The sequence below is a fragment of the Pinus tabuliformis genome, chromosome 3_2 (assembly GCF_031772625.1).
Source record: "Pinus tabuliformis cultivar Carrire ecotype Pingquan chromosome 3_2, CPIR1, whole genome shotgun sequence".
Lineage (NCBI taxonomy): Eukaryota > Viridiplantae > Streptophyta > Pinopsida > Pinales > Pinaceae > Pinus > Pinus tabuliformis.
The window spans coordinates 1282807165-1282819581 of record NC_142302.1 but is presented as its reverse complement, the minus strand read 5'-3'; the positions used below and the strand labels follow the sequence as shown (position 1 = coordinate 1282819581).

General features: G+C 38.0%; 1 protein-coding gene across 1 annotated transcript in view; it reads right to left on the bottom strand.

Moving 5' to 3' along the window:
* The window catches only part of CCP1 (P-loop containing nucleoside triphosphate hydrolases superfamily protein), a 338936-nt gene extending 326858 nt beyond the window's left edge, over positions 1 to 12078 (bottom strand). The window contains exons 1-3 of the mRNA XM_089417946.1: positions 11868 to 12078; positions 11491 to 11676; positions 11163 to 11218 (exon numbers count right to left, since the gene is read on the bottom strand). Of these exons, the coding sequence (XP_089274072.1) occupies positions 11163 to 11218; positions 11491 to 11676; positions 11868 to 11906 (281 nt within the window). The 5' untranslated portion in view covers positions 11907 to 12078. The remainder of the gene's footprint in view (positions 1 to 11162; positions 11219 to 11490; positions 11677 to 11867) is intronic.
* Between the last annotated feature and the right edge of the window lie 339 nt (positions 12079 to 12417).

Below are 12417 nucleotides of genomic sequence, written 5' to 3'. Positions count from 1 at the left end.
TGCCAACTCATCTCTCACTGAAGTGATCTTTGTGAGGTCTGTTGTAACACTGTCCGTCTTAGCCATTTTAATGGCCTTCAATTTCTCCTTTAGGACCATTTTTCTGTTTTCATTTGAGCTCTGGTAAAGACTAGTCAAGGCTGTCCACATCTCATGTGCATAAGTCTTTCCTCTCACATGAAGAATGACATGGTTTTTGATTCTTTCCAGAATCAATCTTTTCGCCTTAGGATTCTATTTGTTAAACTCTGCCAACTGTACAGGGTCAGCAGGTACTACTACTGGGTTCTGTGTGGTATTTAGCATAATGCCCAAGACTTCTGCTTCCTCAAAGATGCTCTGGATTCTCTCCTTCCATGCACTGTAGTTGTTTTGCCCATCCAACTTTTCTCCAACTCTCAAACCCAAAGACATGTTTCACTGTCCTACCAAATTGAAATTTTCAAATCTGTGGTAAAGTTTTCTGTTTCTGTGTAAAAATCAGCTTGCTGTAATTTTCACTTTGTTGTCCCAAATTGCACTTTTCAGCCAACCAAGCTCTGATACCATGAAGAAATTCCAACCCCCACTCCGGTTATCAATTTTCCTTATCACTCCATGCATTTAGTTTTAAATCCAAGCATGATAAAAATTCTAAAATCTAAAAATGACAATAATTTTCTGAAAACACAAATTAGAGATCTCACAACTGCTAAAATTGCAAAAATAAAACACAGCAAAATTATGACAGCCACACACAGAAAATAACACAGTGATTTTTTGTCAATGTGACCCTAGAAAAACCCCCTACAACTCTTGGGGAAAACCAGTTTGAGAGCTCTTCTTTATATCTGAAAATTCTTTTACAGAGAAACTGAAATACACAGTAAAATTCCAGCAACCACAAATTACAACTTATCTCGACTTCCATGCTTGAACTCCACCTCGAAAAATCTTGCCAATCAGCGAACAGCCAAAATAGAAATTTTTACAGCAATAAAATAGCATTAAATGTTGTACGGCCAACCTCGAAAAATGTGCCCAAAACTTGTTGTCCCTCTTCCTTGATTTATGTGCCTTTCTCCTGCTATACGGTTTTTCCTTGGGATGTGTGCCAATAAATGTTGCTGCCCAGATTTGCTGAAATGTCTTCTTGCTGCTCTCCTTCACTTCCTCACTACTCAAAAATTTTCTCCTTGCTCTCTCTTCTCTTTCTCTCAAATGCTCATGAAAAAATGAATTGATCTTTTCCTCTTCTCTTCTCCTTTTATTCTCTAAATGACCTTTTGGGTTACCCTAAGATCTAATGGCTGAGATTCATTTAGATCTAGGGATGAAAATAAATGTGCATTTAATTCTCACTTTCTATTTTTTAACTCACCCACTTAAATAAAGACCCACTTAGCCTTTTATTTCCATAATCACTTTTTCACTTTCTAATTCTTCATTCACTTTAATAAAGTCACCTTTAAAGTAGAATGTAACTTTACCACTTATAAAGTCACTTTTAAATTAGAATGTAACTTTACCACTTATAAAGTCACTTTTAAATTAAATTGACTTTACCACTTATAAAGTCACTTTAGGAGAAAAGTACGACACTTTTCCCTAGGCCAAAGATCAAAGCCTTAGGGAACCACTTGTCCTTTGGTACCCAAATTTTAACACCTATTAGGACATTTGCCTTTCCTGAAAGTCATGAACCCTCTATTGAAGATTCCGCCGGAGAATCCTTGTAGCCCTCATCTTGCAAATGATCCTTTCTACTGATGATAGTGGCCTTCTAAGATGATTCTTCTTGATCATGATCATTTCCTTTATGCATTGTTGAGGTCATCTAATGGCTTCATCCTTTCTACATGAATATCTTGAGCTATCTCTACATAATGCTCATATATTCTTGAAGATCCCATTCTCATAAATCATCCATTCGATCCTACTGCTACATGTTTCTATGATACCCAAAACTTTAAAGAAGACTTATGTGAAGAAGTTGATCTCAATCATAGTAGAGATCCGAAGGGTCCTCCTTCTTCTGCTTCTTATCTTCTTCTTTCACTTCTTGGGTAATGTGGGCTTCTTCTCGTTTCCTCTTATTGTTGTCTTTCTTGAACTTAGTATAATGCCTTTTATAGTGGCCATATTCTTGGCAACCAAAGCATTGGACTTTGGACATATCTCTTTTACCCTTTCTTTGTGGACCAAACTTGCCAAATTTTCCTTTTCTCTTGGCCATAGCAGCAAATGCTTGCTCCTTCGATTCCACATCATCTTTGGCTTTGAGTCTGGTCTCCTCAATTTTGCATAGAGACCAAAGTTCATTCAACGGGGTAGCTTCCTTCTTGGCATATATACTTGATGTGAAGTTGCCCCATTCCTCAGGTAATACATTGAGCACCACAGTTGTCATTTCTCTGTCTTACATAACTTCTAGTTCTTCCAGCTGGTCTCTCATCTCAGAGACCTTCATAAAGTAGGGAGTTATTCCTTCTTCCTTTGATATCTTCATTTTATATAATTCATTACGCAATGATATCACTTCTCCAACTGTACTATGTTTCAAGTTTGGAAACATAAGGAATGAGAGGACCCTTGATGGGTTCTATCAAAATCCTTTGTGCCCTTGTTTCATCCTTATTATACTTTGCTAGGGCTTGAGTTTGTTCCTTAGCAGGAACAATGACACAGATCTTCCTTCAAGGTGCCTTGAGAGAGATTTGCTTGTTGATGAAAACTTCTCAATGTGTAGATCTGGAGACTTTCAATGATTGGCTTGGATCTGATCTTCCTTTGAAGATGATGAATCTTTGATGTAAACCCTTCTTGGATGAATCTTCTTATAGATGCCTTTAGATGGAAGGCCTTCTTCTATCTTTGTTCCCAAGACGGTAGTCCTTCTTGATGGATCTAGAAGAGGAGATAGTAATCCCCCTTGTCTTTGATGGATCTGTAACCCTGTAGTGTTCTAGCTAGGGTACTAGGCTAGACTATATTTAATATCGACCAGGGTGCATAAGCTTAGAGGCATGCGTCTAAAGTATATAGACATAAAGGATTGTTGGCTAAGTGATTATGATGTAGGTCACAAGGCTTCTTTACGGAAGGCTGGGATATGTCACCTATCATTCAAACACTCAGATTATCCTACTAATATACCTGATTACAATGCTTGTCATTAGATGTATTTACCAAATTAAACACTGAACCTAAGCACTGTGTATGACTGTAACAACGATCTTAATCTCCTTACAAAGATATTACCCAGAAAACCCTTGTTCAGTAGACACACAGCATTCAATGATATTTACACTATATCAAACTATATAGAGATCATAAATGAATTGTGAAACAAAAACAGAGTTTATGATGGTGCTTTTAAAAGACACACAGGGATCGAATCCCTTACAGGACGCACTTCCAGATCTCAGTGATGACTGTTGCATAACCATAAACGCAAACCAACCATAAGCGCAAACCATATACATTCAATGGAAATCAAAAGCTATGGAAATCGAAACCCAAGTAATTGTAACTGTTATGCAAACCATACAAAACCTATTGAAATCGAAATTGAATCAATACCACTGTGCAACCATACGATAACCGAAATGCAAATGAAATAAATGGACAGTATACCGATTGAACGCAGGGCCCGTCTGCGTTCCAGGGGTACACTGGCTTATAATCGACCGGCTACCAAATCAATGCACGAAACACACAAGTCGTAACTGTGAATAGGCCTCAGTATTAAACTTAAAAACTCTGTTCTGGAACGATTCAACGATTAAACATTAACCATTAACCGGACTGTATTTACATATGTATATCCACAGCCATGTCATTTCGACAATGAATGTACATTCGGCTGTTGCCGCTTTTATTACATCAAGCTTTTTCAAAATGTTTCTATCCTAAGTGTTTTCAAAAAGAACAAAAACTAAATAAAAATAGAACGAGCTGTTGTTGTTGCTTTTGTCTGCCAGTGTGCCATGCTTTGACCTGAGTTGACCGCGCATATAGGAGGATCGATTCGGCTGGGAGATAGGTGTTTGTCCATGCTTGGACATTCTGCTTTTCATCCATGCCTTTCGTTCTAGCCCAACTGTTGCGCCACATGTCAAACGATAAGCTTATTACAGGATGTTGGAACTTCTTGTAACCATTTCATCAAAAACTTCTAATTCTTCAACATAAAATCCCTAAATCAATTTCTATGCAATTTAATAACTATAAGACTATTAATAATCAATTTTCAAGGATTCTAAGGGATATATGATGAAAAGGAATGGACAAATGATATGTTTTTGAGGAGGAAAAAGGGGTCTTGGGATGATACCAACAAACCCTTTCTTGTAGATCTAATGCTTCAACCTTTGTGTGCCCTTGATTCTTGCTCCTAATGCTTCAATCTTTTGTGTTCTTGAGATGCCCTTCCTTGATGTGTCACCTTAACTCTGAAACCATGTTGAAGAATCTAGGGCATCTAGGTGAGAATGAAATTCTTCTATTGATGATAACTATTTCTAAGGTACTTTTACTTTTTCTTGTTAGCACAATCTTCACTTATTATTATTAGTGTGTATTCTCTTTACTTCATCAAACAGTTACCAAAACAAAAGAGACAAAAACACAAGATGTTGGCTCTCAACCAAGGCAAAACCTCTCTCTCCTAGAGAGGAAAACCCTTTTGCAAATTTCTCTTATTGAAGCTTCAATTGATAAATGCCAAACCCTAGACCCTTGACTTGTAGATCCTCCAAGCACAAGACACAATCTCTCTTTTGCAAATGCCTCCTTTTGCACTGCACCTTGATCTTTTCCCTCGCACTTCTTCCGGCAACTGATGGCACTTTCCTTTGCTCTTTTTCCGGCAACAACAGAAACCCTAGATCTCCTTGGAGACCTCTTCTTAGGTGTCTTCCTTTCCTTCTCTACCTCGCTTGGCAATCTTTCTTCTCCTTGATACTTGGGCTAAAGAATGAGGTTCTTCTTGAGGCATACTCCTGAGTTAGAGGTTGATCCTCTAACCCTACTACAGATCTGTTTTTTCCTCACACATGTGGCTAATTATGGCACAAGATTGTCCTTCTAGCACGCTCCCTTCCTTCGCTTGAGGTGGGACCCACTTCGCTTGATATGGAAGCCTATTTGAAGCCTATTTTTAGCCCAATCGAAACTTCTTGGAGGACTGCAATTTCTGACTTGTGGCAGCAGCAAAACACCCTCCTTTTCCTTCGCACGTGTGAATGAGATCAGCCAAAACAGAGATAACACTTGCCTTTTCTTGCCTTTCCTTCTTCACTTGCCCTTGCCCTAGAAGGCTTTTTCGTTCTATTTCGCACCTCTTTTTCGCTAAATTGCAGAGCTGGTCAAATTGGTTCTTGAATGAGAACAAGTTGCCCTATATATAATTATTGATCTTCCTCTTTTGGGCCGACTTGATCAACTAGTGAGACTGACTTCACTTTTGTGCACTAAAAATTCATTTTTGAGCCGATATGAAGGGGAGACTTGTCTTTGCTTTGGAGGATCACCTTTGACATATTTACAATGTAACTTGCCCTTAAATGGGTCTTTCATAATTATATTAACTCTTTGACTTTCCTATATCACTTCAACATGTGCTAGACCTATGAAATGAGCAAGAAACTCATTTTACAAATGACAAAAGTAATAATTCTTTTCTTTTACAAGTACAAAGATCAAAATTACATTTATGAAGACCGAACCTGGTTACACTTTCTTTAACATTCTCTTAGTTCTTCTTGAATTTTATTATGTCTTCTTTTATCTTTTAATCATCAAGCAACTATCAAAACATAGACATGAAAATTAATGACATAGGATGTAGGCTCTCAGCCAGGGCAAAACCCCTCCTTGAGGGGAAAACCCAAAAACTTCTTCTCTTCTTTAAGAACCAAATCAAATGAGACAAACAAGACCCTTTGACCAAGACCTTGACCCTCCTCCATCCATCGAGCCGGCATTCCATGAAAAACAAGTCAACTTCTAACTTATTTCTTCATGAGTCAACATAAGTCAGCTCTTCAGGATCTCGGTCCTCTTTTCCACACTGAGATCTTGTCCTGTACCCTCAGCCCCTGCGCCTCTGCTTTTCTACTTCAGACTGCACCCTCAGCCCTATACTTTTGTTCTTCTGCTACAAACTGCACCCTCAGCCCTATACCTTTGTTCTTCTGGTTCAGATTTATTCGCACATGTGATGGGAAGAGGGTAGAATTATAGTGTCTTTCTTTTGTTTGTATTCAATCTTTATTGCAAGTGTAAGGCCTTTATCTTAGCTTCTTCATACCTCTTATCTCTCTTAGAAATTGCAGATCGAAGTAGTTGAGTGAATCTCCTTGCAATAGGTCGAGTGCATGGGTATTTATAGTAGTTTGAGCCTCCTCTTGTAGGCTGACATGAAGGGCTAGAGGCCGACTTGATGGTGGAGGAATAGATGATTGAATTTACATAAAAAATAATTCATTTCTTCGATAAAAAATGCCCAATAAGCATCTAGACCATTATAGACTCATGACTTAATCCTTAGAAGCCTTCAATGGAGGCTTAGACCTAGAAATAGAATAATAAAGCATGAAACCCATGCTAATAAATAATATTCTTTTTATAATAAAATTATTTTTCTCTCTTTTTTACCAATACATTACATAATGACTCAGATTCAATTATGATGACCGATACTAGTTACATCTCTCAACACCAGCAAACTCGCACTCTCTCTGGCTAATCACACTACCTACCAGAATGCACATTTTCTGCTTCTGGAAATTCGCACAACCTCTGGGAACCCTTCCTTGCAAGTTGTCCTGCCTCCAGTAGCTGCTAGACCCACTCGCTATGCCTCTAGGAAATAGTTTTGTCACTGGCACACTGAAACAATGTCTCTCCTGGAACTCGCATTGGGTAAACTGGCTACTCACACTAGCTAAATACGGCCTCCTCCTCTACAAATAAATCAACCTCCTTCCTACCTCTGGAAATTGGAAATCACTGTGGAAATTTTCTACGGAAAAATTCCTCTCAAATCTCTATTGAAACCTAGTTGCTCGATGTCTCCTTAACTTCAACTACACCCTTGCTAAATCACTGCAACTGGGTAAGTTGAACTGCTCTTCATGTGCTTGTATCTTCTCCAAACCCCATCGACTTGCTCTTATAATCTTATGTTGAGAAACCAACAGCCATGATCACATCTCAATCGATGGCTAAGATCATCTTGACTCCATCAGCTCACTTTTCCAGAAGTCCCTAGAACAAAATCGATTTCCCTCAGTTAACCTGATTTAATTAACCAATTTTCTTAAGTTAGACTTAGGAATATTTAATTTTTGGCTAATTATCTAATTAAGGTGTTTCTAAGGCTTTTCTTGCGAAACCTTTCTTGGGTTTTGGAGATCTCGTGGTCTAGCTTCTTAGACACCATAGAGATTAGAACACTTGTCTGTTACTACCAAAAACTAACATCCAATCTTGGAAAAACGCACTTAGTGTTTTGCATCACCGTACCTTTGTCACAATTTTATACATATGTTCTAATGTTACACTTACGTACGTTTCTTTCTTTGTAATATTTTTGGCATTTTCTAGAGTTGTGTTGGCACTCCAACATTGTATTCATACTAGTTGTACTCTTCAGTCTCATTAACCTACTTTTGTGGTCATTTGTCGAACATTAATAAAATTATCTTATCTTATCTTCTTTGATGGGCGGGGCAAATGGAGGTAATCTCTCTAATGGTTTGAGAACATATGGCCTAGTGTATGGACTAGCATCTTCAAACAAATCTCAATAATATCGGATGGTCTCCCAAAGGGCGATGTTGAGGAGGAAATGCCTAAAGGTCGATACAACTAAAACATAGAAAGAACATAAGATCATGTGCCAGATGTTAAAATGCAAAATAATGGCAAGGGATGAACTATGAGTAAAAGCCAAGTTAGCTTGAACTCTAACCCCTCATGTGAGGCCATCACCCTACTCCCATGCATATATCAAAAAGAAAGGGACTTAATGAACACCTCAACCCCTGTGAGCAATGAACTTCCCATACTAGTTAATCAATGAAGTTTGCAAAACAAGCTAATCAAAGCAACGTAAAAGATGAAGTAAGGGGTGGAAAAAGCAGTGCCAAGGAAAGGGTAATGCATGTAATGCAAGTGATCCCTCTACAAGGTCACTCATGGATAAGAGTCAAGACCATGACACCACTTATGAAGTCCACTGCTTGACCATATCACTTATCACATTCACCTACCATTTGAAGCGTCAACCTAGGAACTACTCCTTCCCCTGGGACCTTTTCTTTCATTGTCCTTTGGAAGTACCTACTAGGAGTAGTTGATAACCCTCCATACTTAAATTTGGTAACTTGCATAAGGTCTTAAGCTAGTGTGAATTTTGAAAAAGATACCTAATGTGATCTACTCACATGGCTTGTGCATTAAATATGATTCACTATTTATGTCATATTGATTCTTGTATGCAATTTAGTTGATCTCAGTTGATTCCCTGAGCCATGTTTGATGATGTCACATGCCCCTTGAATTGATGATGGATGTTGGAGCCCTAATGATGACCATTGGACCATGAGGAGACTTGATACCATGCTAAGCACTCTCATTCAAATGTTGGACCATGGACATTGCACCTTGGAGTTAGGGAATTGCATGGATGGGCTAGACTTATCACTTGGAGAGGCCATGGAGCCCCTTGTCTTGTACCCATCTAATGGCATCAAGCCTTCCCTTCATGAGGATGGACAGAATGATGATAGCACACCTCTTTGGAGAGGTCACAAAGCCTTTTCCCTTTGTGACATTATCATGATGATGGAGGACATTGTGTATATGATGTGATGTCACACTTGATGAGGCACTAGATGATGAAGAAACACACCTTTTGATGATGTGTCATGCCTTTTGACGAGGAGACATGTCCTTTTGACGATCCATTGCACGTTTTGGGAGAAGACCTACCTCTTGGAGCATTTTTACCCTATTTTGGAGATGATGTCACCTTTGGCTTTTACACTCACACATGGCATTTTAGAGGGCATTTTTTATGTTTTAGCATTGTATTTCCATGTTAGAGGCATACTTGCAAATTAGCTTGAGACCTATCCACCTTGTATCATGGACATTTCATGTTTTAGGGACTTTTAGCCTAATTTGAGGTAAAGCACTCAATTGCCCTAGTATCAATAGCAGAGAGCTTAACTTCTTTGGATCATTGCACATTGTGGAGACACAATTTTTTCTTGATTACTAGTATTTTTCTCTAGTGCAATGTTGAATAGAGCAACCTCTTTGGAGGAATTGGTGATGTGGATTTTGCACTCTTTTCTTGGATAGATTATGGTGGAGCTTGGGTGAATGCATGATAAACTAGGTAAATGCACTTCTTTTGTCTTGGTTATTGTTTATGAATTATAGTGGTTGAATATTAAACAAGTATGCATAGTATTTTTATTATCATTATCACTTTTAGACAAAACCTTTCTTCCAAGTCTTTAAGGAAGGAGATAGTGGGCTCCTTTCCTTGTCTAATCCTTGAAGATTGATTGCCTTGATTTAAACGCCTTGATTTAAACCCTAGAGATAGTGAGTGTACTTACCCTGGTTCTTTAAATCTTGATCTACTCCATTTCCTCTAAATGTGTTGATTCTTGACTACCTTAGGTTGAGAAAGGCACTAGTCCTCTCTCTCTCATGGCAATCACATATACTTCAAAAATCATTTTTTAATTGTTTTAGGTTAAATTAGGGTTTACTTACAGCAAAATCTTCTATTTTCAGCATTTATTAGCTTGGATGTTATTGTCCTGTGGTTAGAATTTGCTTTGAAATATATTTGGATACATCAACCATCATTTAAAGTGGATTTTTCAGCCATGTTTTTGGGCTAACGTCTAGGGTTTTAATGCTGTTATATGCTCTTTTAACCACAAAAAAATTGTTGTAATTAACTCCTTTATTTACTATTATTACATCCTTTTATTTTACATTTTATTATCGTAGTTTCTGGGTCTAGTTTTGCTGCTGTTATAAACTAGTTTATGACTGCAATTTCTGATTTTTCATGCTAGTTTACTTCAGCCAAGTGTAATTCCTTGATTGTGTGTTTTTGGGGACCTTCACTGAGCCTATATTAGTTAAGCTAGCCTCTAGAGCAACCATAAGACCCTTTGAACTCAAATATGGAAATTACATTTAGATTCCACCTCAAGCCCTAATTGTATAATCTTATATCTTCGTGGTAATCATTGTAGAATCCTTAGGGGGCTCTTAGCATACCTTCTCCGGGTTATTTAATCCCTAAGATCTACATGGAAGCCTCCCCTATGTTGGATCATGTCCGTCAATAAAATGAGAGGAGAAATTGATAAGGTGACAGTGATAACTCTCCCATTGTTACTCATTGTCTTAATTACCTAGTGAGGCTTAGTGCAAGATTTTGCTGTAACAGGCAACACAACCATTGAAACCCTCTGTTGTCAACTCCCTCTCATAGGTAGTTGCCTTCTCCATTCACTGAACAGAAGAGTAATGAAGCTTGTAGATGGTGGAATGATGCAATGTTCACATAGGACTCATTGGTCCAATCAGTTCCAGAAAAGCACTGGTTTCCAACATTATTTTACAGCCACTACTGTAAAAGTTTTCCAATGAATACTGGAGACAACCTATATACAATTTCGGCCTTGGTCATTTTCCAATTAACACTGAAAAAGTGAAAGTCGATAACAACACAAAACATCCAAATAAAAGGTAGAAAAAACATTATCAAAACAAAACATCCAAATAAAATGTAGGCAAACCACTGCATATAACAACTCACATTTTCATGCAATCACCATATTTATGATAAAAACAGATGCCACTATCCCACTAATGCTGGAAAAAGGAATCTCGGACAACACTAGTAAATTGATTTACTATGTCGAAGCATCATAAAAATCGTAAATACTCAAAGGAAGAGCAGGAAAAGAAAATATAGATCCCTTATAATGTGACCCTCTGGAAGAACTTTGTGCAAGGTCCTCTTTATTCCAAATTCTTATTTAACTTGAAAATGACAGAATTGAGAGAATATAAAAAGAAAAAGAAAAAAGGAAAAGCAGCGGGGATAGAAACAAAATAACAACGACATAGTCTCTCACGGTTTTTCTGTCAATCTCCCTGCAGCCCCACCAGAAAACTCTGTTCCACTATTTTCCTGAAAACAATACAGCATAATCTGCTTCATAAGACTATAGCTTAAAATCGAGAATCAATCTGCAATTTTCTCTCTCATCTGTTTTGAGCTTGCTAAAGTTACACCTATATTATTATTTTGTGTATGTTTTTTCTGCGCTTATTAAAAAAGAAATTGCGAGCGAGCTTCACATACTAGAGAAGCCAACGATCTACTCGAGATTCTCTAAATTTTCCTTTTTAACTCTAATCAAAATGACAGTGACTACGGAATTACAGAGTTCGCTGACCTACCTGGCGTAAAAATTGTTCATAGACGGCCAAACCCGCAGAGCTTCTTGTATTGTTGCCATTTCCATTGGCCACCGCGCTCGTACGTTCATCAAAACGCTCGTGAACTTTTGGCACTGGAAAAAGCCCGTTAGTACCCACGTTTTCACGTTTTACTCCGAATTTCGCATCATACACTTCCTCAAAATCCTGCATAAGATAAAAAGATGCAACAAAGAAAAAGGCTGTAACAGGAATCCACGAGAACCGATCCTGAGATACTTTAATTTAGATTTCATCAGATGCCTTTAATTTATTGGAAGACTGGTGCTGATATTGGAATTTAATGTGATCCGGAGATAATGCAATCGCTAAAAGAAAGCAAAAGAAATGAAGAATACCTCGAATTTCCATCTGGTAATGGCTGGTTCGTCCGTCATAGCTATGGGAAATGGTGAGGGAACCACGTGTTATGGTGAAGACGAGCTCCCTCGCCGATTCGAACTCGGACCACCAGGCTAAAGTCCAGCCCAGTTCAGTGTGGCACGTAAATTTTAAGGAGAAAGAGTGACAGCTAGCACCTGTGAAGAAAAAGAATTTAAATATTATTTTCTTTTACAAAAGGTTTTCTACATGTTAGAATGTGGATTTTATAATTTGATATTGACTTCTTTATACCAGTTTATTCGGTTATGGATTTGATTTCTCAAATTATTTTCGGTTATTTTGTTATAGATTTTGTGTACGAAGATGGTTTCCGTATTCCCCAATCTGGTGCAAAATAGTTGTAGGCCCGTTTGGGTTTGATTGATATGATAGAGTATTTATTGGTTTGGGATGGTGGGTGGTATCTCTCATGTTTATTCACTATAATAACATGAAGCGTCATAGATCATGGTAGATCTACGATGTTGGTAACCCTCGGCACTTATAGATGGTGGGAGAGGAGGT